The 26,868-nt window shown below is 36.0% G+C and overlaps 2 protein-coding genes across 4 annotated transcripts; one reads left to right on the top strand and one right to left on the bottom strand.

Annotated features, from left to right (window-relative positions):
* Window positions 1–1,890: 1,890 nt before the first annotated feature.
* On the top strand, window positions 1,891–14,440 carry LOC101217541 (transcription factor GTE4). Of its 3 annotated transcripts, none has more exons than XM_011658894.2 (5): window positions 1,891–4,291; window positions 4,400–4,421; window positions 4,509–4,610; window positions 4,700–4,770; window positions 14,058–14,440. In XM_011658894.2, the coding sequence occupies exons 1-4, from the start codon at window positions 2,570–2,572 to the stop codon at window positions 4,741–4,743; spliced, it is 1,890 nt and encodes a 629-aa protein (XP_011657196.1). In that variant the 5' UTR covers window positions 1,891–2,569; the 3' UTR covers window positions 4,744–4,770; window positions 14,058–14,440. The 3 variants fall into 3 exon arrangements, with proteins under 3 accessions (XP_011657196.1, XP_011657194.1, XP_011657195.1); XM_011658892.2 differs by having other exon boundaries at window positions 14,007–14,440; XM_011658893.2 differs by having other exon boundaries at window positions 13,966–14,440.
* Window positions 14,441–15,087: 647 nt separating this feature from the next.
* LOC101210050 (seed biotin-containing protein SBP65) lies at window positions 15,088–16,872 on the bottom strand. Its single transcript, XM_011660125.2, has one exon. The coding sequence runs from the start codon at window positions 16,735–16,737 to the stop codon at window positions 15,313–15,315; it is 1,425 nt and encodes a 474-aa protein (XP_011658427.2). The 5' UTR covers window positions 16,738–16,872; the 3' UTR covers window positions 15,088–15,312.
* Window positions 16,873–26,868: the final 9,996 nt, after the last annotated feature.

Genomic DNA, 26,868 nt, shown 5'->3' with positions numbered 1-26,868 from the left:
ATTATTTATTTTTTTATTAGATTTTTGTAAATTTGGAGGACAATTATAACCCTATAATACTTATTAATTATATATAATTTTTGAGTTTAAATCAAAATAATTTTTTTATTTATATTATACTAAATTAATGAGGTAAATAACAACTTTTTTTTTTACCTAATAATTAATGTATAAATTTAACAATGAAATTAATTAGAAATATTTTATTAGTTCAATATAAAATCAAATCTTCTTTAATATGAAAAAAAATTAATGATTAAATATAACATTATACCATTTTTGCATTACCCATGAACATTTTGAAAAAACAAGTTTGGCGCCCGCGAGTTTTCTTCATAAATCAATTTATGTCGTTTCTTTCATCAATTTCGTCGTTATCAATAACGTTCTTCATTTTGGTTCTTCAATTTTGTTCGAAATTTCATTTTATTGACAACTTTCGGTTAGTTGGCTTCCTCAATTACTTTTACTTTCTTCAAATTACAATCAATTACTTTCGTTTTCATTTTCTTCAAATTTCGTACTTTACCTAGATGATCATTGCACACATATATCAGATCATATACACAATATGACATATATAATTATGTACAGTAAAGAGTTCGAATTTTTTCTTACTTTCATCCCACAAAATTTGTGTTTAAATTATATGTTTATATAATAAATATTACAAAAACAGTAGCAAAATATATTATCACACATACATAGTTATACTTTATAAATGTATTTTAATAATCTGTAATATATAACAATTATGTTATGTGATCTAATATATATACCTCATATTATATATAATAATACTTTATACATAATTTCTATAGATTTTGTGTTAAATTATATGTTTATAAAGTAAATATTACTAAAAGAGTAGTAGACGAGATGATCATACATACATAGTTTTCCTTAACAAATGTATTTTATTCCTTTATAAATGTAGTGTAATATATCCGCAATCTACCAATATTATATACCATAACACTTTATACATAATTCCGACAGAATTTGTGTTTAAATTAGTAAATATTACTAAAACAGTAGTAAACTATATATATTTTCTTTATAAATATATTTTAATATATCTGTAACCTATAATAGTTATATTATATGATTTAGTATATATATACACCATATTATATACAATAATACTATACAGTGACATATAGTAAATCTACACAAAGTAAATTTTTGTTACGTATTTAAATGACAATGTAAGTTAAATATACCCATAGTATACTTTCGTTAAGCCCTAAAATGTATCACAATGCAATAATTTTTTTAACTGTGAATCTCAATAAACTGTAAAATGTATTACATTCAAAACTATATGTTCATTTGTTTGACTATTTAATCGAATATTTAAAATATACCTAATATACACTAGTAACTTCCAAATTTATACCCACATTATGTCTTTATAGGTCGTTGAAAGTTTCCTTCTTCACCGTCAAAATCTCAATAGACCCTAGAATGATTCACATTCAAAACGTTTGATTGCCTATTTAATTGAATATCTAAAATATTTAATTGAATGTCTTATTCTTCATCTCCAAACTCTCTAAAAGTTTTGTGTAAAAATTGTAATCCACGTTGGAAGGAGTAGATGGTCGTTTTTATTGAAGGAAAGCATTAAATAGTTTTCCATTTCTTTTTAAAATTGTATTTCATAATTTTTTTATTTTCGATATTTGTTATAAATCAATTAAATAATAGAAATGTGTATTAAAGTAAGGTGAATGATATATTTATAATTTAGGCCATAAATTTTAATTTGCAAAGTGAGTGGGCTTGGGCCGGAGTTTGGGCTTGGGGTTGAGTTAATTATGCCCTAAAATTCTCGCCGTAATTGACGGAAGCATTTAAACGGCAAATTTATTTCGTTCAGTAGCTTCAAGAAATAATCTTCTTCCCTTTTTTTTAATACTCGACGCGCACTACTTATCAAAATTCCTTTGAAAATTCATAAACCAGAGTCCCCGCCATTGATCCATTAATTATCTGCCCCTTCATTTTACGCGCCGGAATATTTCTTCCACCATTCGCCCGTGCGTTACACTTCCCACACTAACGCACGCGTAAACTTTCCACAGCCCCTCTCCATGCCGTCCTTACTCGTCATATAATACGCTGCGGGCCACGATCATCGTTTCAGCCGTACACCTGAACCTCACGACGTCGTTAAGGCGGTGAATTTTAGACACCGGCTGGTGTTTTTTCCTCTTTCTCAACAACGACGGAGCCAGATCTGGCCGGAAATTCGGTTTCTCCGACCTACAAACCCTAACTTCTTTTTTCTTCTTTGATGTTCTGTTATTGGATCCTTTGTGAACCCATGAAATCGGTTTATTTGATTTATATGTAAATTTTGTTTCGTTTAATTTGTTGAACGGCGTCGGCGTCGGCGTTTAATTTTCTGTAGATTTGAGTTTCTTGCGGTGTTTTGTTTTGGTTTGTTTTGTTTCATTATTATTATTATTTTTTGTTTGGGTGAAGAGAAACCCTAGGTACGGATAATTCGACTTTTTTAGGGTAGAAAGAGGGTTTTAGGGTTTTGGGTGTTCTGATTATTTGTATGGCTTCAGCGCCTATAGCTGGAGGAGAAGATGAAGGTAGAATTAAGCAGAGGTGTTCAGAGTATAAGGTTTACAGAAGGAAAACGTTCAGAGGTGTGAAGAACCAGAATACACCCAGTGTTACCCCCAGCATCACTGTGTCTACTACCACCACCGACAAGGATCCAAACATCAGGAATGAGAATGCCACCATCGCCAAATTCAACAATGTTAAAGATTTCAATAACAATTCGGACCAGGCAGTGCCGCGTTCATCAGAAGCGTCAGAAGAGGCAAATCTATATCAGCAGCAGCCTTTACAGGACGCTGCTTCTGAAGATGACGATCTGACAAGGCTAGATGGACAGGTATCTGTTGGGCCAGCGGTGGAGGAGGCAAACCAGGACCTGCCTTCTGTTAATGGTGGTGTCATTAAGTCGGGTTTCGATGATCATAATCGGGTCGATAGTGCATCAAAGCCAAAGCAGGAAATGCAAGAGCTTCGGCGGAAATTCGAGAGTGAGCTTGAAGTTGTGAGAAATTTGGTGAAGAGGATTGAAGCCATACAAGGGCAGTTAAATAGCGGGCATACCCATTCTCACGTTTCAACAATGGAAATATCTGATAATTGTCGTGGAGCGTATCCTGTACATTCAGAAGTCGGTTCTGTTGGTGTTCCTACAGAAAATTCCAGGGCACTGCGTCAGTTAAGCTTATCGGTTATGGAGAACGGTAAAGGGGTCCATGATTTCATGGAAAGGGAGAAGAGGACCCCAAAAGCGAACCAGTTCTATAGAGATTCTGAATTCTTACTTGCAAAGGATAGGATTCCTCCAGCTGAAAGCAATAAGAAATCGAAATTGAATGGCAAAAAGCGTAGCAGGCAAAAATTTAATTACGGTTTTGGCATGGGTACTAAGATCTTCAATGCTTGTGTTTCTCTACTTGAGAAACTGATGAAGCACAAGCATGGATGGGTGTTTAATACTCCGGTCGATGTAGAGGGGCTTTGTTTGCACGATTATTTTAGCATTATCAGACACCCAATGGACCTGGGTACTGTGAAAACGAGGCTAAACAAAAACTGGTACAAGTCTCCAAAAGAATTTGCAGAGGACGTGAGACTTACCTTTCAGAATGCTATGACTTATAACCCAAAAGGCCAAGATGTTCACATAATGGCAGAACAGTTACTGAAAATCTTTGAGGACAGGTGGGTTGTAATAGAATCAAATTATTATCAGGAGATGAGGCTAGGAATGGAATATGGGGCTCCTCTTCCATCTTCTAATTCAGTTAGAGGTCATCCCAGACCAGTTCCTCTTGACATGAGAAAGATTCTACGAAGGTCAGATTCATTGATAAACCCAGCTGATTCCAGGACACAACCGATGAGTGTGACTCCATCAGCACGGACACCTTCACTGAAGAAACCCAAGGCAAAAGATGTCTTCAAAAGGGATATGACTTACAATGAAAAGAAAAAACTCAGTACGAACCTTCAGAATTTGCCCTCTGAGAAGCTAGATGCCATTCTACAGATAATCAAAAAGAGAAACTTTGAACTTCTTCAACAAGATGATGAAATAGAAGTAGACATAGATAGTGTTGACACTGAGACTCTGTGGGAGCTTGATAGACTTGTTATGAATTACAGGAAGAGTTTGAGCAAGAATAAGAGGAAGGCTGAACTTGCCATTTTGAAGGCTCGAGCAGAAGCTGAGCGTAATGACCAAGCGAATGTAAGCCCTGCATATAATTTTTCAATTTAGTTACTCTTGAATTCATCTTTTTTATGTGAATTAACGCTCTGTATCTGTGCATCTGCTTGTGTCCCAAACTGTTTAAAGTTACTCAGAGAAACAAGAGCAGGTAAGTCTGTCAGCTAAATTTGGTTGGTGTTACTTTCTTAGTTGTCAGGTGAAGTGTAACTAAAGATTATAGTATAATCTTATGCAGATGAAAATACTATTTCCTCTTCATCACCCACCCGAGGGGATCATTCAAGTAAGTCCAGCAGCTCAGGTAGCTCTAGCAGTGATTCTGGATCTTCTTCTAGTGGTAAGTAGCTAGATGTGCTTATAAAAATGGTTTGCCGTTCATTTTGTTGATAATTTGTTTTACCGTTCTTTTTCATTTTCATGTTGCAGATTCTGATAGCGACAGCTCTTCAGCATCAGGATCTGATGCTTGATCACCAATGCATTGATTTTCTATTCAGGTAATAATTCATGGAACTAAGTTTATACATTCAATGGTTTTCTTTTTCTTTCTTTTTTTTTTGACAGATAACCATGTTATTTTTCCAAGTTTTCTTTATTTGAAGAATTTCACTTTAGTTGATGATTGTGAATAACTATGTAGACATAAACATTATCTAACATTGGTCCCTTTGTTTATTAGTTGGATTATGTAAAATACCCTGAGGTTAGGTTTCGATTATCTTCCTAGACTAGAATCTTTTTTATTTTTTTCTCTAAAATTAAAATTTGTTCCAAAATGTACCATGGCACTTTCAAATTATTCAACAAAATTAGAAACCATATGCTGTATTATTTACTATATGGAAGATTAAGACTGGTCTTTCATCCCTAAAGATATTGTTAAAAGCACTTACATAATAAAATTTTATCAATTAGCTGTGTTGATTTAGGTGGATGATGTGTAAATGATGTCATGTATGTGTTCTAATTTTTACACGTTAGCCTACGCTTCAATTTTTTTCTTATTTTAACGAAAAAATTCTAGTGTTTCTTTAAAAACAAATTTCAAGTTCAGGGGTAAAAGTGAACTTTTCAAAGTCTAGAGTGCAGTTTAACTTAACCTATTTATTATAAAGATTCTTTTGCATATTTTTAAATTTATGTCATTAGTTAATATGTTGTAGTCTAGAAAACTGTCAATATACACATGGACAATTTTATGAGATTTTATTTAAACTATAGAGACGGAACTGAAAATAAAGCTCAAACTATTTAGGAGCAATTGGAATTTTAAGAGCTACACAAGTTTTAAATTGGAGTCTGAAACTAATATCCAAACTGTAAGGAATCAAATTTATCAAATTTGTAAAGTAACTTTAAAATCGATTAACTATTGTTTATGTTTGATATGGTCGTTATATGTGTGTGTGTATTGGTAAGTTACAAGACTTGTGCTTTGGGATATATGAAATTGTTCTGTGGTGTATTTTAACTTATGCCTATACCAACACAACACTAGACTACTTCCGTTGAATCTTCATATGTGATCTATCGAAACTTTTAATTAGAATTATATATTTTCATATAACTGTCTTTTTTTTCTGTCTGCTTTTTATAATCAAGAAATGAATTACCTTAATAAAAGGTAAACAGTCCCAGCACAGGTGAAATAAGAATAACCAACAAAAAAAGGGAAAACTTCTGACTCAAAAGAAAAAGACCCAGTAAAAATGTACCATAACAGCATACTGAATTACTAACCAGCTAAAACAAATCGAAAGCCAAAGACAAGTCCCAATGAAGTATAAAAATCAAGCAGTGAAGAGGCTAACCAAAGAACCACTCCCAAATAGCCGGGAGCAATTTTGTCGTCGGGCTTGGTAGGAGCATAGTAGATGCTGATTTGAGCTAAATAATTTGACAAGCCCATATCATCATAGTGAAAGGGGGGAAGATATTTGATATCCCTCTTGTAAACCCCTGGGCAGTACCTCTTTTATCAAGAGAAGGTAAGCGGTCCTCATCCTCAATAAAAAAGAGCTAAAGCCTTTGTCAAGATATTCCCATATATTCTGGCTTTGAATCCTCCTTCCTCAGTTATATTTTCCCATCCATCAAATTCAGAACTGCTATAATACTAATGTTGCCATCTCATTTTCCTGCAAAGAAATAACTTCCAAAGGAGGAGTTTAAGAAAAAAAAGAAAAGAAATTCTCATCATTATAGAGCGTGTCAACCCTAGAGACAAACTTCCACTGGGAAGATCACCACTTAAGTGGAAATTGAAGCTTGCCCTATAACATCCCTATTTAAGCAAGAATCAAACCATTTGAGAGGAGGATCCTTTCTTTTTCTCTTTTAATGTGTCAAAGTTACTTAGCAAGAACATTGAATATTGTTCTGTGGTGTAATTTGTGCTCCTTCGTACTCCCACTTGACTTTTGAATCCACTCTCCATTGAATCTCATGTAGATTTTGTCTCGCTTGTGTACTTTGTTAGGTGCAATTTTCTTGACGTTCAAAGTCCCTTCGTTTATGTTAATGAATAATATTGAACTGCTGAGGATTCAAGTCATAGCTTCATTTATTATTTTCTTAGGGTATTGTTATGGTTGTTACTCTTTGTTTAAATAATGATTTTGTAGGTTTAAATCTCATTGAGCTTTTGACGATTTTAGTTACTCTAGTTTATAGTTATAGTTTTGACGATTTTAGTTATTCAAGTCAGAGCTTCCAAACAAGTTTTGGACTAATATTGTTTGGTTTTTAGTTACTCTAGTTTATAACTTTGGGTACTAAAATGGAACAGAACAGACTTGAAACTTCCAAAGACTAAAATATATTCTTAAAAGCTGCCTGGAAATGAGATATTTCGAGTCTCATTAACTGCCTGGAAATGATTATCAAAGTTAGAGGAAATTATTGCGATTGAATTTGATTTGATAGATGGTTTGGATTCTTTCCTTGTGTAGGTGGCTTCCTTCTAAGATCCCAATCTTCTTATTGATAAAGTTTCTTAAATCCATGAATCCTTTTTGTCGGAACAGGCTGAGAAATTTTTCCAAGGCTCGAGTGGTTCAGATCCAAACTTGGTTAATATTTGGCGTGTGGAGAGGTTGAATTTGAGTATGTCGACATGTTCTCAGAATTCAGGTTCGGTGTGTATGGCCGCAGAAGAAGCTGAGGTTCATTTTCTGCAAACTGAAGCAGACGCAAGAGATCTTAATTTAAACTTGGTGCCTAATCAAACCCTAATGGGCTTGACTAATGAATTGAGCTTTTTTGATTTAAAAGGGCAAGGTGTTCTTGTGGATGAAGTTAGTGCTCAAAAGCCCATCCACATTAAAAGCCAACCTAGGATAATTATTAGAGATATTTCTCAAGCCCTTGTGTAGACCACCCCCATTCCAGAAAATTTCCAAGCCCAAATATATTAAGTTTGCAAAAAAGGATGAGATTTGGCCCTTCTTAAAATTAAGTGTGATTTGTACCATAAGCTTCTTTTCTCTTCCTAGGAGGATGGAAATCTAGAGAACTGGTGGAAGGTGGTTAATATCTTCCTTATGGGAGCCGGTCTTTCCCTTAACAAAGCTAAAACATCCCTGGTTGGCATTAACCTTAGCAATGATGACTTAGCTCCTTTTAGTGAATCTACGGGATGCTCGGTTGATAATCTTCCCTTTAAATATTTGGGCTTCTCTATTGGAAGGGGTCATAATAGAAAAGAGATGTGGAACAATCTTGAAGAGAGATTCAGACACAAATTTGATAGGTGGAGGAATGTATCCCTCTCCAAAGGGGGTAGACTAACTCTGGTGCAATCAGTTCTCAACAGCCTCCCTTGTTATCTCTTCTCCCTTGCTCAAGCTCCAGTTGGCATTATTAATAGATTGGAACAGATGATCAGGAAGTTTGTTTGGACAGGTGGATCTACGAATCCAATTGCTCATCTCGTCAACTGGGAATGCACTTCCGCCCCAACTTGTTACGGTGGTCTTGGGATTGGCTCTTTTAGGCAAAAGAATATTGCTCTTCTCACTAAGTGGTTTTGGAGGTTTAGCAAGGAAGAAACCTCTTTATGGAGGCGATTAATTGTGGCCATCTATGGTTTAGATGAGAATGGGTGGTCTACCAAAAATCCAAACAGGGGAAAATCTCATAGATTATGGGCTGGTATTTTAAAGCATAAGGAGATATTCTTCAATTTTTCTGCTTTTGTTTTGGGAGAAGGAACAAAAATCAAATTTTGGAAGGATAAATGGTGTGTCGCGGAAACCCTTGCAGAAAAATTCCCTAACTTATTCTCTTTGGCGCTAAATAAGGAAGCTTATGTGGCTGATTGCTGGTGTACTGCTACTCATTCTTGGAATTTGGGCCTTAGAAGAAATATGCTCGACAACGAGATTGCCAATGCAGCCTCAGCTTTAGAAATTCTTCACTCGTGGGCCCCCACTGAAAGGAATGATAGTCTTAAATGGATTCCTAACATAAATGGCAACTTCACTACAAAATCTACTTTTCTTAACTTAACTAAGAGATCTCCCAACATTGCTGTTCCCTTGATTCGTCAGATTTGGAAGAATAAAATCCCGAAGAAGGTGAAGTTTTTCTTATGGTCGCTTGCTTACAGAAGCCTCAACACCCATGAGAAACTACAAAAAAAAATTCAGAACACTTTGCTTAGCCCCTCGATGTGTTGCCTATGCGCTAAAGATGAGGAAACGTTGGATCATTTATTTCTACATTGTCCCTTCACAAGAAAAGCTTGGTACACTCTGTTTGGTATTTTCGATTTGGAGCTTTGCCTTCCTAGCAAGATTGATAGATGGATGATTGAAGGTCTTAACTTTAGAGGTTACAGCCCTAAAGGAAACATCTTATGGAAATGCGCGACGCGTTCCCTTTTGTGGAGCATTTGGAAAGAAAGGAATAGCAGAATCTTTGACGATAGATTTAATTCTTTTGATTCTTTTTGGACTGTGGTTCAACACACAACCTCTTGGTGGAGTACGAATTACACCAAACACTTTTGTAATTATAGCCTTTCTATGATTTTCAACAATTGGAAGGCCATTATGTCTTAGTTCCTTAGCTTCTTCCGGGGAGGGCCCTCTCATCCCTCGCCCTTAGGTTGTTCTGTTTTGTTATATGAATATACTTGTCTCTTATAAAAAAAAAAAGTGTGATTTGTACCACAAAACAAAATGTAGGCCCTTCAACTTCGACGTCTTGCTCAGTTCGCATCCATGATGAAATCGACCCAATTTCAGACGTTTCTATCACCAATCCTGGCAGCCTCATCTCTGAAAATAAATTTGCCCCATATGAAGTTGATGATTAGTGACACATCCCTGATTCTTTTACCGACTGCCATACTCTTCCACGATGAAAGTTCCATGAAAAGAATTAGAGAAGAGGGCCTTCAGCTAGTAGCTTTAGAGGAAAACACCAATCATCCATTGCCCATTGAAGAGACAACTAAAATTGAAAGTGTAATAGAATTAGAACCAGCAGCCTCTATGCAAAATCCTTTTCTGTTGAGCAAGGAAGTGGTAGCAACTCTTCTTGAATATGATTTATGCATTTGGGCTGTGACTAGGAAAGGGAAACCGCAGAGAAAGGGTGGGGCCTCCTCGAATAGCAACGAGAAGCTCACTAGAGAAGTTAAAGCTTTGTTAGGTAGTTGGGAAAGGGAGGTTCAAGCGGCAAAAGCTATTAATTTCTAGGGCTCCAATGGTGATCTTTGTTAATTCTCTCTTGGAATGTAAGGGGTCTTAATGCTCGCCCCAAAAGAGTGGTTGTGAAAGATTTGCTTGTGAAGTTCAATCCAGATGTGGTTATTCTCCCAGAGTCTAAAGTTAGGACTGTTGATTTTCATGTGGTAAAGTCAGTTTGGAGTAGTCGTATTGTTTGGGTGGACACATTTATAGGCTTATGGTTCTTCGAGTGGTATCCTTATAATGTGGAAAGAGGGCTCTATCACAGTGGTTAACTCTATTCAAGGTCAGTTCTCTATTTCTATTCAAAGTTTAACGCTGGCTTCTCTGGTTGAATCATATGTGTGTACGGTCCTTCATCTTATATACTAGACCAATTTTGTGGGAGCTTTCTGGCTTATATGGTCCGTGCAATGAGAACTGGTGTGTTAGGGGTGATTTCAATGTAGTCAGATGGTTAAATAAGAAGAGCTTCGACGTTTGTTCTACTAGAAGTATGCTTCATTTTAATAATTTGATTGAGGAGATGAATCTGGTGGCTATCCCCTTTCAAAATGGCCTGTTCTCTTGGTCCCATTCGGGGATTAGGTCGGTTGCATCAAAACCCAATAGATTTCTTCTATCCAAGCCCTGGGTTGATTTCTTTAGAGAAGTTAGTGTGGGAAGACTTGGTCGTACCACCTTGTGGATCACTTTTCGATTCTTCTGAAATTGGGGGCGCAGTCCTATGGTCCTACCCCATTTAGATTTGAAAATGCTTGGTTGGATCATCATCTATTTCTAAAAAACTTTGAGAATTGATGGGGTGGTTTTGATTGTTGATGGTTGGCCTATTTTTTCCTTCATGGAAAAATTAAAAGGTCTAAAAGTCCTCTTAAAGGGTTGGAATAAGGAGAGATTCGACAACATTATCTCCCAGAAATAGATGCAGATTGATAAGATTAACTCTTGATTTTCGCTTGGAGAGTCGGGCTTTTTCAATGAGGAAAATGCGGCGGAAAGAGATGTTTGTAGAGGGGCTTTGCTTGATCTGATTGTTAGAGAGCATAAATTATGGATGCAGAAATTAAAGCTTCATTGGCTAGAGAGGGGGAGGAGAACTCAAGCTTCTTCTACTAATGGGTTTTGGCACATAAAATTAGAAGTCCTATTTCTTATTTGGTAAGCATCGATGGGAAGACTCTTGTTACATAGAAGGAGATTGTGGGTGAGATCCTTAGTTGCTTTTCCAACTTACATGGCACAAGGATCTCTTCTCGTTTATTTGTGACAGTCTCAATTGGAAAGGCCTTAGCTTACATGATTCTAGCTTACTTGAGGCCTCCTTTATCAAAAATGAAATTAGAGAAGTTGTTTTTGAGATGGGTTGTCTTAAATCCCTAGTCTTGATGGCATTACCAGAAAGTTCTATAAAAAATCTTGGAACATTATGAAGTCCGACCTAGTAAGGGTGTTTCAAGATTTTCTTAAAAATGGAATTATTAATAGAATATGTAATGAGACTTATGTTTGCCTCATCCCCAAAAAAGAAGGAGGTGGTTGTGTCAGTGATTTCAGACTTATAAGCTTAGTTACCTTCTTGTATAAAGTTATTTCCAAGGCGCTCGCAACAAGACATAAAAAAGTCCTTCCTTCGATGATTAATGATTCTCAAACGGCCTTTGTGAAGGGGAATGTAAATTCTTGATGCTATTTTGATTGCTTCTGAGGCTGTTGATGCTTTAAAAGGCGTTTTTTTGAAGCTTGATCTAGAGAAAGCTTATGACAAGGTGAATTGATCTTTTCTTGATATGACCATGAAACTTATAGGCTTTGGTAAGAGATGGAGGAGATGCATTTGGGGTTGTTTGTCGACAACTAATTTCTCCATCATTGTCAATGGTAGGACCAGAGGAAAGATACTTGCTAAAAGGGGCATTTGTCGGGATGATCCTCTTGCCCCTTTTCTTTTTACGATTGTGGGAGATGCTCTAAGCTGCCTTATTCTCACTACTGTAATGAGAAAATGAGTTTAAAAGGCTTCCCTTTTGGGAACTTGTCAGATGATTTAACTCACCTTTGGTATACAAATGACACTTTTTTTTCTTCTTGGTAGGATAGAAATTTGGAGAATTGGTGGAAGTGATCAATATCTTTCTTTTGGGAGTTGGTTTATCCCTTAACAGATCCAAAATGTCTTTGATCGGTATTAACTTGAACAATGATGACTTGGCTCCTTGTATTAACTCTCTAGGTTGTTCGATTGATAGTCTTCCCTTTAATTACTTGGGCTTTACTATTGGAGGGGGTCGTAATAGAAAAGAGATGTGGAACGCCCTTGAAGAGCGATTTAGATATAAAATTGATAGGTGGAGGATTGTGTCCCTCTCCAAAGGGGTAGGTTAACTCTTGTGCAATCAGTTCTCAAGAGTCTTCCTTGTTATTTATTCTCCCTTACTCAAGCTTTGGTTGGAGTATTATCAATAGATTGGAAAAGATGATTAGGAATTTTGTTTGAACAGGAGGGCCTACTAATTTAGTTGCCCACCTTGTCAAATGGGATTGTACTTCTCGCTTGATTTATTATGGTGGCCTTGGGATTGGCTTGTTTAGGAAAAAGAACACTCCCTTCTCACTAAATGGTTTTGGAGGTTTAGCTAGGAAGAAACCTCTTTATGGAGGCGCTTAATTGTGACCATTTATGGCTTAAAGGAGAATGGGTGGTTTGCTAAAGATCCAAACAGGGGAAAGTCTTGCAGACTATGGGTTGGTATTTTGAAGCACAACGAGACCTTTAAATTCTCAGCTAAACCTCTTTATGGAGGCACTTAATTGTGACCATTTACGGCTTAGAGGAGAATGGGTGGTTTACTAAAGATTCGAACAGGGGAAAGTCTTGCAGACAATGGGTTGGTATTTTGAAGCACAACGAGACCTTTAAATTCTCAGCTTTTGTGCTGGGAAAAGAAACTAAAATCAGATTTTGGAAGGACAATGGAATATGGTGTGGAGCCACTTGCACAAAAAATTCCTAATTTGTTCTCCTTGTCATTGAATAAGGATGCTTATGTGGTTGACTATTGGTGTATTGTTACTCATTCGTGGAACTTAGGCCTTGGAGAAATATGTTCGATAATGAGCTTGACAATTTGGCCTTAATGCTGAAAATTCTTCATTCTTGGACCCCCTAGATGGTGGTGATAGTCTTGAATGGACTCCTAATGTTATTGATACTATGAAGTCTACTTTTCTTAGTTTAACCAAGAGATCCACTTCCATTGTTATTCCTTTAATTTGCCCATATGGAAGACTTAAATCCCAAAAAATGGTCGCTCGCTTACCAAAGCCTTTAACACTCATGAGAAACTACAAAAAAAATTTCAGTGCACTATGCTCAACCCCTTATGTGTTTTTGTTTCAAAGAAGAGGAGACTCTGGACCACTTATTTTTGCGCTCTCTTTACTAGGAAATCTTGGAACACTTTGTTTAGAATTTTTGATTTGGAACTTTGTCTTTCTAGTAAGGTTGATAGTTGGTTGATTGAAGGGCTCAACATTAGAGGTTATAGCTCGAAAGGAAACATCTTATGGAGATGTGCTACCTAGTCTCTTTTGTTCTGCATTTGGAAAGAAAAGAATAGTAGAATTTTTGAAGATAGCTATAATTCTTCTTATTCTTTTTGGATTGTTACAACACAGCTTCTTGGTTGAGTACGAATTATCACAACTTTGTAATTATAGCCTTTCTATAATATTCAACAATTAGAAGACATCATTTTTTTAGTTTCTTTTGGGGAGGGCACTCGTGTCCCTTGTCCTTAATTTCTCTTATGTTATATGAATATACTTGTTTCTTATAGAAAAAGAAAAGCTCGTGATAAGAACAAGATAAAAATAAAATTAACGGCTGCTCAATACTTCTTTTTTTTTTCTTTTTTCTGTCAAATGATGCTCCCTTGTTGCACTATGATTGAGTTGTGCATCTTACCTAAATATTTTTGGCCCCATATGTGATAGATTTTACAGCGATGATATCCAAAACAAGTTTGTATCATCAGGTTGAACAACGCTTGCTCAAGATATTTATGGATTCTGTGATTGGTGTACAGTGAAAATGTTCCGAAGCATGGAGTAGTCGTTTTGAATGGCAAACTATTTCACGAAGGTGATGGTGGTAGATGTTGAGAGTTAAGTCTCTGTAATTGTAATAATTTTTGTAATATATGGATAGAATTTTGGTTAGAAACTAGATGGATGTAGTTTTGTCGTACAAAATATGCATATTGGTTTGGTTACTTCCATTACTCATGCAATTTACAGCATGCGACATTCTACTTTTTTTTTTTTTTTCCCTTTTCTAGCAATTCTGTAGTTTGCCTCAAGAGTCTTGAACCCTCAATCTCTGTCAGTATATTTATCTGTAGCTTTTTCTTCTCTTCTAAAATTAAAGCCTTGCAGCATATGATAAATACAGAAATTTGTTGAAATTTCAGATTGTCTCTCTGTATTTAATCTGAGCAGTTAATCTCTTCTTGTATTTAGTGTAAGTTGATTGATTTTAAATTTAATTTGAGTTGTGTTGGGCTCTTGTATTAAAAAAAGAAAATTCAAGTTAAAAAGTCTCATTGAATTGTAGGCGTAAAATTTTGAATGTTTGAATGGTTAGTGCTGTTTTGATAAGAAAACTCATAATGTGGAAGAGCACGGAGTTGGGATCACACCATTGTAGGGTATGTTTACTACAATGGTGTCAAGTTGTAGGTTGTTTTTATCGTGTTTATCGTAGTCGTCTTGCGATTTGATTAGATTGAGGCTGCTTTCACAATTTGAAAATATTAACTATGATTTTCAAGCTTAATCTGATTGATTGTTAATTGCACTGGTTGGCATTTGCCGAGTCTAGGAGAAGAGTCCTTCAATAATTTGGCAATCCCAGTTTTTTTCTGGTTTTATTGTTAATACCAAGCGCCACATAAACCAAAAACATAAATCTTTCTAATAAAAGTTGAAATATTCCCTTCTTTTATCGAACCAACCCTCATTCCACTGGGAATTAACTTCTAATTCGTTGTCTGATTCTTCTCCGTACGAAGGATGGGTTTTCCTAGGAATAAATTGTTATTTCTCAAGATTTATGTAAACAAAATTTAGAACAGCAGAGTATGAATAGTAATAATTCCTCCTTGCTTCATATTTAACTTTCATCTCTACACCAACTATACACAATAACAAAATTGATCCAACTCAAAAGCACAAAAAGAAAAAGTCACACAAACTCAAATATTTATTCACCTCACATAAACAGAAACATCAAAACACATAAGCTTCAAAAAAAAAAAAAAAAAACCCGTTCTTAACTTTCTATCAGCCTCTCTGTTCCTTCCTTGTATCTGTTTCATATTGCTCTTCCTCCCCAATCTCATAGCCTAATTTACTCTGTTTTCCACTTTCATCACCACCCCCAATCACTATCTCCTTCGTTGTTTGTGCAATCTCATATATGGTCTCCCCAATTGCCCCCAATATCCCACCATCATCCACTCTCTTCTCGTCTCCTCTTCCCTTCAGTTCTTCTTTCCCTCCTTCAAAAGTTTCTTTGGTTTTTTCATACATGGCTTCTTTTTCACCTGTCTTGTACATGGCTTCTTTTTCACCTGTCTTGTACATGGCTTCTCTCTCTGCTTCTTCTTTCTTCCTTGCTGTGTACTCCTTCACACTCTCCCCTGTTGATTCAGCCACACTCTTTGCAGCAGACAATGGCTTCCCTGCTATGGCTCCAGCATACTCTGCAGCTTCCTTCACGAGCCTTGCCGCCGCTTTCGTCCCTTCCACCGCTGTGTCACATGAGTAATGAGCTGTGCTCCACCCTGCAACCACTGCCTTATCCTTCAAATCCTCTGCTGCTTTTCCTGCATATTCAGCTGCTACTTTCCCGCTTTCTACTGCAACATCTTTTGCTGCTACTGCCTTCTCTTCAAGGTAATGAGCTGTTTTTTGTCCTGCGGAAACTGCAACGTCCTTGGCTTCTATTGCCTTTTGAACTGTGTAACCTTTGGCCTTCTCTGCTATTGGTACGGTGTAATCTTTTGCTGTCTTGGTAGCACTAGTTAATGTTTCTTTAACTGTCTCTAAACCTGTCCATTCACCTCCTCCTTCAACTGTATTCTCTTCACCTTCTTCTGTCTCTCGCTGTTCTAATTCCTCCGTTTTGCCTCTAACTCCTTGGTTGAGTGATTCTCTGTTGGCCTTTTCATAGCGTTCTTTAGCCGCTCGTATTGCCTCATTAGATCTCTCCTGTGATATAGCTCTGTAATTTGAAATTTCTTCAAGAGATGGTTTATTTTGACGGGTTCCTATCTCACCTTCTTTCTCTTTTGCTTGTTCTGAATCCCTCTGTTTTGAAACTATCTGCTCATTCTCACGAGCTTGTCTCTGCCTTTCATTTTCAGTATCAGTCTCTCTGTTGTCTCTTACTTTTTGAGCAAGTGACTCAAATTGAGAAGCCAATTCATGAGTCTCAATTGGCTTTCCACCTTCACCTTCAAATCTATGTCTTTCCACCTCTTTTCCAGGAAGTTCCCTCTTAGCAATGCTGGTACCATGGGCTTCTTTTCTCCCTTCACTTGCACCACTCCTCTGTTTCTCTTCTGTTTTCTCTGGAATTGTAGCTTTCCCCTGCCCTGCTATAGCTTCAAAATGGCTTGTCAACTGTGGAACTCTTTCTTTCTCCACTTGAATCTCTGTTTCCTTTGTAGTGTTGTCTCTACGGCTTAGTTGCTCAGATGCCATGTTTGTGGGGTTTGTATTGGAAAAAGATTTTGATGTGGGGAAATGGAAATGGATGGATGTTGGTGTTAAATAAGAGAGAGAGGCGGTTTTTGGGAGAAATGGAGGTGGACATGTGGGAGTGGATGGCCAGGTGGAATTGAAGTAGAGGACTGAGGGAGATGACTAAGCAACTCAGTGGCAAGTTTTATTAATCTTTGTTGACAGGTGGAGTTTTTGTTCATTTGCCACGTTTGTTTTGAGGATAGAATCTCATGAACATCCTCCCTTTTATGCTTCTAGGATTTTCTTCATTTCTTCTTACAGCTCCATGTTTCCTTTTATCCTTTTTATTGTAAGGTTAGAGTTTTGGTTACTGTCGGTTTTCTATGCCGGTCGATGACGCAGAACAGCCGTACGTAATCGAATGTCCGCCATTAAAGACTCGTTTTTATACAAGTGCTTATCTTTAACATATAAAACGGAAACATAATCTAGTAAAAGAAAAACACACAAAGATGGTATTATAAGGTGTATAAAGAATTAGAGTGAAACTATTTGCCAATACTCTTCTGCTTGGCCAAAAGGCATTTTAAAATCTTCATAACTCATTAATATTTTCACCTAACAATTAATTAATAAACTCTTTGTTGCACAACCAAAACATGAGAATCAAGTAAATATAACATTAAAATAAATAAAATATTTATAAACAATTTGTCTAGTATTTTCAAAACACGTGATAATGTAGATGGATGCGGAGGAAGTGACACACGACATGCTAACACTAAAAACAATGGACATCTATTTAATAATATTTATCGTTTCCCTTTCAATGTCCATTACGTATATAAAATATATCTCTTTAAAATCATACTAGAAAAACCTAATGAAAACAAATACAGGGAAGAAAAAAGAGTACATATTTCATATATTTTATATATTTACAAAATACAATTTACTTCCCTCATGAAAACATCTGGGTTGTCACATTCTAGTGGTGTGCAACAATTTTTCAAAGGTAGGTAATGATTTTGTAAATAAGTCTGTCAGCTTATCTTTCGAACAAATTTATTGTATTATGATGTCACTTTTTTATTCAAGATCATGAATGTAGAAAAGCTTCGGTGAAATATGCTTTGTTCTATATCCTTAAGTATAACTTTGAGTTATACATGTCATGTTATCTTAGTATAGTATCATTAGAAGATTTACTAGAAGACAAGCCACATGTTTCACAAATGTGCTGAGTATTTACTTAACCATACAATATTCCCTACTTGCCTATTGCATTGCAAGAATTTCAATATGATTTGAGCAGCTGATTGATATGTTATGTCTCATTGGTTGACATGATATAACAGTTCCTCCATATGTGAATGACTACAAGAAATATTGTCTACGGCGACAAATATTTTTTGTCATAAATAAAATTCGTGATAATTTTTTATAGTCATAGGATCGCCTGTAAAGGAAAGACTTATGATAATGTTAAAAAACTGTCACAATAAACATTTTGATAATGTTATGAATTTGTCACATATGTAGTATTATTGACACAATAACTGCCATTATTTTATATTTTATGACAAAAAATAACTCTCATTAACTCATATTATTAGAGTAATTATGTCATCGTTTGCACTTACCACATTGGTGCAACTTCCACTATCAATTACTAAGGTACAAGAAGTTCCTTCAATCAAGCATCTTGTATGAAAAAAGTCCTCCCTTTGATCTCTGACATTTTCTTCCTTGATTTGTACGTTAAATACTCGTCTTACAACTAAAGATATGGAGCAGCCTCCTTACATTATCATGTGCATCATATTTTTCCTCAAATGGTGCATCATGCTCATCATATTCGTCTTTCAAATTAATTATCACATTTATTATTTTCATGACTTTTTTATTAACACAATCTTTGCTCATGTGTCCAAACCCTTTGCACTTCCAACATTGAATGGAACTAGACTTCTTCTTTACCTCTTTTGAAGCTTCATTCTTTTTAGTGTTGGAGGTCTCGGGTTTCGTTCTCTTGGCAACCGCAAACTTTCCTTTTGCTTCACTCCTATTTACAAAACCATCCGTGTTCCAAATGATAGAAATTAAAAAGGTATTAGACTTAGAACTATATATCTCTTGGAATGCTCCTTTTCTTGTTTCAATTGTTCATCAATGTTAATTGCACAATGATAAATATCTTCCAATTAAATATGTGAACTTCTATCAATAGGATGAACAATTTCTCGATTCAAACCTCCAAGAAATCTAGACATAATGTCTTGTAACAACCCAACTATTAAGCTAAGGTCATTACTACTAAAATAAATAAAGTTTTTCTTATAAAAAATAAAAGAGGACACTGAATTTTCAATGAAAAGATCAAATACTCATTTATAAATCATAAATAAAATATATAGAAATAAAAATAAAAAGAAAAACCTTAGTTCAGACCCTATCTAATTTTTCGTGTCCTTTTGAGTGTGAAATTTGGTTTAGGGTCCTCCAAGTTAGCTTCCTCTCACATGATTGAGTATTGGGGGTTAAGTTATCTTGGATTTTTCATCTGGGTATTGGGAAGAGTGTGAGGAGGAAGTTGTGTCGTGTTCTCTGGTGTGCTACAATTTACTTTATCTAGAAGGAGCGTAATCATCGATTCCATGGTGATCAGGCTTGTGAGCCTATGGTTCTGTTTCAGCTCATTCGTTCTTGTATCCGTGCTTGTGTTGCTTCTTTGTGTGAGAATGCTCAATATCTTATTTGGTTTTCCTTTTGTATTTTCTTTCTTTGCTTGTCTCCGGACTGTGGAGTTGTTATTTCTTATGTTTGGTTACTTTCTTTGTTTTGTGGTGTTGTTTTGCCTTCTTATGTTTGCTATTGTTCTTAATTTTGTTGCTTTGATTGGAGTTCTTTCTTTTCGTTATTTGCTTTCTTCATGTCTATATGAGCGTTATCCACTCTTGTGCCTTGGCCTCAGGCTATGAAGTCCTCCTTGTTGTTGTATAATAATATTACCTTTTCAAAAAATAAGTTTGTTGCACATACACACTTGGTTGCCATTTTGGGTCTTGAAGTGCTTTTTTTTTTAAATTCCTATTGAAATTTTTGGTAGGTTATAAGTGATGAACTTATGCTTAAGAAACGTTAGATCGTTTCAAAAGTTTAAGTGATACTTACACACCTTTTGAACACTTCTTAAGTTTGTTTGAGACAAAATTTGTTGCACTTCTACACTTGGTTGCCACTTTTGGTTATCAAGTACTTTTTCCGCACTTCTTTTTTTTTAACTTTTTGGCTATTATGATTTACGAACATACACTTAGGCTTTGTTAGGATTTTCTCAAAGTTCAAATGATACTTAGACACGACTTCAACACTTTTTAGGTTTGTTTGAAACTAAGTTTGTTTCACTTACATACTTTGTTTTCATTTTGGTTCTTGAAGTGCTTTTCTCACACCTCATATGCTTTTTGGTAGGTTATGAGTTACAAACTTACACTGAAGCATTGTGCTAGGTCGTTTTGAACACTTTTTAGGTTTGTTTAAAACTATATTTGTTGCACTCACAAACTTGGTTGATATGTTGGGTCATGATGTGCTTTTTTCACACTTTTTAAAATTTCGGTAGGTTGTGAGTTACAACATACACTTGAGCATTTTTTGGTCATTTTGAAAGCTTAGACTCGTTTTTGAATAGGTTTTTGATTGGACTGAAACCGTGTTTGCCGCACTTACGCACTTGATTGGCAGTATAAGTCTTGAAGTGCTGCTTTTTCGACGTTTTGAACTTTTTTGATTGGTCATAAGTTACGAACTTACACTTAAGCATTTTTGGGTCCTTTTGAAAATTCAAGTGATACTTAGACACGTTTTCAAAGCTCTTTAGGATGGTTTGACGATAAGTTTGCTGCACTTACGCACTAGGTTTCCATTTCTTGTCTTGAAGTGTTTTCTTTAACTCTTATTTAAATTTTTTTGTAGGTTATGAGTTACGAAATTAAGCTTAAGCAAAGTTAGGTCATTTTGAAAGTTCAAGTGGTTATGCACATTTTCAAAACCTTTTAGGTTTGTTTGAGACTAATGTTTGTTGCATTTGCACACTTGATTGCCACTTTGGGTCATGAAGTGCCTTTTTCACACTCTTTGAACTTTTTAGTGGGTTATAAGTTACAAACATGTACTTAAGCTTTGTTAGATTGCTTTCAAAGTTCAAGTGATACTTAGAAACAATTTCAATATTTTTTAGGTTGGTTTGAGACTAAGTTCGTTGCACATACATACTTTGTTGCCAATTTTGGTCTTGAAGTGCTTTTTTCACACTTCTTATACTTTTTGGTGGGCTATAAGTTATGAACTTATCCTTCAGCATTGTTAAGTCATTTTAAACACTTTTTAGGTGTTTTTGAAACTAAGTTTGTTGCACTTACACACTTGGTTTACATGTTGTATCATGAAGTGCTTTTTTCACACTTTTAAAATTTTTGGTAGGTTGAGTCACAACTTACACTAAGGCATTGTTTCGTCCTTTTGAAAGCTTAGACACGTTTCAAAAAATGTTTTGGTTAGTTTGAAAATTTGTCGCATTGGACACTTGTTTGGCAGTGTAGGCCTCGAAGTGCTTTTTTCGCACTTTTTGAACCTTTTGGTAGGTTATGAGTTATGAATATATGCTCGAGCATTGTTAGGTTGCTTAGAAAGTTCAGGTGATACTTAGACAAGTTCAAAACTTTTTAGGTTGGCTTGAATGTTGCACATACACACTTGGTTGCCATTTTGGGTCTCAGAGTGCTTTTTTCTTTTTAACTTCCGTTGAAATTTTTGGTAGGTTTTAAGTTATAAACGTACGCTTAGGAAACGTTAGATCCTTTTGAAAGTTCATGATAAGGCAATCCTAATCCTCAATCCAAAGATCTAAGGTACTAACGTAGCAAGAACCTTTGAAGTAAGAAACTAACACCTCCTTCTACTAATTTAGATCAATCAATAGAAATTAAAGTTAGGATTAAATTACATCTTCGATCGAAGATCTAGAAGCAAGATTTGGAAATCTTGTTCTAAATTGAGTCACTCCACAATCAAACTGGATCAAGTTTAGATTGAATGACTCGCATGCATTCTATCACAAGAATTGCAAATTAAGGAAAAACTCTAAAAAATGAGATTCAAATTGCATTCATCAAAAGTCTTGTGTTTACAAATGAAAGGATAAAGGCATTATATAGTCTTGTAGAGGTTCTATCATAATTAATGAAAATACCAAAAGTCTTTAAAACATTAACTAATCTTTTTATCTTCCAACCATCATCTTTAATACTAAGCTATTAATGGTAGTTACCCTAACTTGTTAAATTAAAACAAACGAAAATACAATTTTAAAAAATGGTCTTCAAATTGCCGGCTTCAAGAAAGCTTAATGTCTACCCCATAGTTCACTTCAATCAAGAAAACATTGACCTTCAAATCTCCAAATGGTTCTTCATCTCTTGTATTAGTATGTGGTTCATGAAATTCATGGTGAACAAATCCTATCCATTCTTGTACATGAAGAATGAATGATTGTTGAATCTTTGATGCTTTAGATCTTGTAATTGGTCCTTCCGAAACAAGTGGAACACCATGATTCACATCATTTTCCCCCTCTTCAAAAGGATTCGTCCTTGAATCAAGAAATTCATCATCTACATCAAAGGACTCAAGTCAGCAATATTGAAAGTAGAACTTATCGAATATTCTCCTGGAACGTTAATTTTTTATGCATTGTAACTTTTTCAAGAAGTTGGAAAGGTCCATCCCCTCTTGGATGTAACTTTGTTTTCATTTGAGACGAAAATAGCTCCTTGCGAAAATGCACCCAAACCCAATCTCCTGGTTTAAAAATAAGTTCTCTTCTTCCTTTGTTAACTCTTGAAGCTACTTTGGAGTTATTTTTTCAATCCTCTCTTTCACTTTCTTGTACAACGTCTTGGTCAACTCTACTTTGTTTGTTGCTGCATCACTTACAAACACATTAGAAGGAAAAGACAGAAAATCAAGAGGTGTAATTGCGTTAAACTCATTAACAACTTCAAAAGGAGAACTATGAATCGCTCTATTATATGCAAATTCAACAAATGGTAAAGAATCCTTCCAAGACTTAACGTTCTTTGAAGTAATTGCTCGAAGTAAAGAACCCAAGGTTCTATTAACTTTGGTTTGCCCATCAATTTGAGGATGACATGTAGTTGAAAACAACAACTTTGTCCCCAACTTACCCCACAACACTTTTCAAAAATATCTTAAGAACTTTACATCTCTATCACTAACAATAGTTTTAGGAACTCCATGCAACCTTACAACCTCTCTAAAGAACAAGTCAACCACATGCTTAGCATCATCGATTTTGTTACATGGTATAAAATGTGTCATTTTACTAAATCTATCCATAACAACCACTACAAGAGAGTGGGGTTTTTTCGACGCGCTACAGCGTCGGGATATAATGCCTGAAACATCGGGGAAGGGTCTTCTGACGTATTTTGCAACGTCGGAGGATGCGTCGGGACAACCGTGTTGGGAGACCCATCTTCGACGCACCATAAATGTACGTTGGCGATTCATATTTCCCGACGTCATTTCCAAAGACGTATTTTATTTGTCGGCTTACCCACTTGGATCTTTCGACGTTGATATTGCGTCGGGACAACCGTGTTGGGAGACCCATCTTCGACGCACCATAAACGTACGTTGGCGATTCATATTTCCCGACGTCATTTCCAAAGACGTATTTTATTTGTCGGCTTACCCACTTGGATCTTTCGACGTTGATATTGCGTCGGGAGACAACATGTCGGGAAACAAGCGTCTGACGCAAGTTGTATGCGTCGAAAATAGACCTGTTTCCCGACCTTTTGCCCGACACATGTTCTGCGTTGGAAATAGTTTTTTATTTTTTAAATATTATTATTATTATTAAAATATTATTATTGTTATTATTAATTTTTTTTAGTTTTTTTTGTTCCATTTGTAAATTAAAGTAAAACTGAACAACCAAAATTTCGAAACTGAAATTGTATTATAATGACATAAATGTCAGATAGTCTTAAATTCAAAAAATGAAATTAAAACAAGAAAGCAAGAAAGTCGCAGACACCTCACGATCCTCCATGTGTCAGACTCAATTCTTCAATCTTCTTCATCATTTCTTCCATTTGTCTAGACGGCATCTCGGAGAACTTTCTCTACTCTTCAATCATGCGTCTAGTTTCTTGAATCTCTAGTCGTTGTTGCTCAATGAGGATTGCATTAGCTTCTTCGACCGCTGTAGAATGAGAAAAAGTGGTCTAAGAACTGCTACCTGAACTTTTGCGGGACTTGGGCCTAGGTTCCCAACCAAGACCTTTTGAGTAGCTTGGACGTTTACCAAACCATCTCACAAATATCATCATCAAAGAGTGGCTGAGAACCCTCTTGGGTAGTCTGGGACTGAAGTGCCAGCATTGACTCTACAAGAAATAAAATTTTATGTAAGTTATGAATTAGAGAAGGGTTAAGTACATAATTTAGAACAAATCAAGTTTAAACTAACATCTGTATCCGCAGCTGCAGGCGAAATGAATTCTCCACTCCGAGCATGGGTTTCTCTGAATAATTCAAGTCGGTGGACTGGTATACCTCGTTCTTCAGCAAGGTCATGTTGTCATTGTAGAAACGACATCGACCCACTACTATGACAGTAAGGCGACCCACTACTATGACAATAAGGCTGCTTCTGCATGAAAATATGTTTGTTAAGAGTACACACGCCCGTTAAGAAAATTAAGTAAAATAACACATATAATTGAAATTCACAAATCTCACCTGAAATACACGACTCATATAGTGATCACAAAGGAAGTGCCAATCTTCAATACGACCCACCAATATGTTAGGTGGGTTGGCACGTGCCTGTTCTGGGTTGTTGAACCGTTTGAAATGTCGGTGACTGTCACCCCTGAACTCTTTAAAAGATGTGAGCGTCTGATGCTCAACAAATTTAGTAAGTGGTTGATCGTTGAAATCAAGCACGAAAAAGTGCTACGAACGAAAAAAATCACACATTAGTTTTCTTTATATAATGAGGTGTATGTTTCTACAAAAAAAACTAATGCAATTTTGAATTTACCTACAGGTCGCCCTTGACGACCTCAATGTATTCTCTCCTAACATCAGTCCACTTAAGACAATGGGATTGAAAATGTATTTCTCACACACACACCAATGGTGTTGCTGAACCAGACAACGTGTGGAGATATTGGCTTCTTCGCTCCTAGAGCTATGGTAATTGGAATTTTACCATTTCTGTGAACGTACCTCTCTAACTCCAAGTTTCGAGACTATTGACGCCTCCTGGGAGTCGGAGTAGGTTGAGACACATGATCTGCTGTATAAATGAGGAAAGTTACGTTATCGTGATAAAAAATTGTTCGTAACTAACACTCACATGATGTGTCACCCACTGAGGACGTCGTCGGTCCCACGTTGTGCAAATCATCGCCGTCAAAAGTAAGAAATAGAGCATATGTGTCCACAAAATTAGTATTTGGGAATGAAGAAGACATAATACCTGGACACATATAATTCAAAATTAATCAAACAAATTAAATATGAGTACATGAAACTAAATGCATAAAATAATGAAATATGTGGATACGTGGTTCAACATCATTCGTCATCACTAGATTCACTTTGATGGGACAATTGATCATCCTCATCGTCTATGAAGTCGTCAACAATAACGTTCAAATGAATCGATCTTTCAACAATAGTAGGATCAGCGTCAGGTCTGCACAGAGTGTTAGCCTCAACTGTCTCTCCGACGTGATGTCCGTCGTCAACGATTTTCGCTATATTTAGTTGTTCATTGTCAACATCATCGACTTCTGGCACATCCAAAATCCGTTTATTCTGGACCACTTGAACAACCCTACAATTTGTACCATTTTTTTTGTGCTCTATGAAAAATACTAGGTGTCCTTGCGTTGCAAGGATGACTGGTTCGTCGGCAAACCAGAAACGGAACGTGTTGATTGATTTGTAACCTAACTCTGCATGTGTCCTATGACTTTTGCTGTTGTCTGTGTGATACCACCGACACTTAAGTAGCCATACACGCCGTCCCATGAGATAATGAACGTCCAACACTTCATCGATAACATCGTGGAAGTTATTATTCTCAGCACCGACTACCATTACTCTACTTTTTGAGTAATGCGTCTGGAATCTCGTTCTACCGTGTGAATTCTCACGCCACTTACAATGCATCCACTATAAGACCGAACGTCAGTTGCTAGTCCCATTGCAAGCGAAAATAAATCAGCGGAAATGTTTTCTCTCTTTTGCATTGAAATGTTTTCTCTCTTACGCATTTCTATGACCTGATTTTTGAACCATTCAGGAAATGCTCGTTGGTGTCTTCTGTTAACTCTCGAGCGTTTTGAACTTGTGGACGTATCAATCGCAAGTGTCTCCTAATAACGAAATGTTATATAATGAAGACATAAAACATCAATTAGAAGATGAGATAAGTGAAAGGTTGTAAATGCTTACTTGCGGTACTCCGATATTTCACCTACATTGTTGAGAATGTACTAGTGAAATAGACGTTTCTCTTCTTGTGATAGAGAGCGAATGCTTGATGCCCCTAATGGTCTTACTTTTTGAATGAAGACTTCGAACTCACCCATCACCTCATCATTCGGATTGTTATCATCGTTCTGTTCATCTCTAGTGAATCACGTCTCGATTCCACTTAGGTATCGTGAACAAAAGGTTTCTGATTCATTCATCAGATATCATTCTGAAATAGACCCCTTAGGACGTGCTTTATTACGCACATACTGTTTTAATGTGTGTAAACTTCTTTCAATTGGATACATTCAACTGTAATAAACTGGTCCAAAAATGTTGGCTTTGTATGGTAGATGAACGACAAGATGTACCATTACGCTAAAGAAGGCAGGTGGAAATATTCTTTCCAATTTACAAAGTATGAGTATAATATCTGTTTGTAGTCTGTCCAACTCACTTACTCGTATTGTTCTGGCACACAAATCATGAAAGAAGTTACACAGTTCAGTAACAGCGGTGTATACATTTTTTTGGTAAGAAAGCTCGAGCACCAATAGGTAGAAGTCG

The sequence above is a fragment of the Cucumis sativus genome, chromosome 6 (assembly GCF_000004075.3).
Source record: "Cucumis sativus cultivar 9930 chromosome 6, Cucumber_9930_V3, whole genome shotgun sequence".
Lineage (NCBI taxonomy): Eukaryota > Viridiplantae > Streptophyta > Magnoliopsida > Cucurbitales > Cucurbitaceae > Cucumis > Cucumis sativus.
Note: the sequence above shows the minus strand (reverse complement) of the source record. Positions and strands in the feature narration are given on the sequence as shown.

Coding starts and splice junctions, on each gene's coding strand:
- LOC101210050 (XM_011660125.2), bottom strand. CDS start 16,737: ATGGCATCTGAGCAACTAAGCCGTAGAGACAACACTACAAAGGAAACA.
- LOC101217541 (XM_011658894.2), top strand. CDS start 2,570: ATGGCTTCAGCGCCTATAGCTGGAGGAGAAGATGAAGGTAGAATTAAG. Junction 4,292..4,399: donor AGCGTAATGACCAAGCGAAT/GTAAGCCCTGCA, acceptor AACTGTTTAAAG/TTACTCAGAGAAACAAGAGC. Junction 4,422..4,508: donor ACTCAGAGAAACAAGAGCAG/GTAAGTCTGTCA, acceptor AATCTTATGCAG/ATGAAAATACTATTTCCTCT.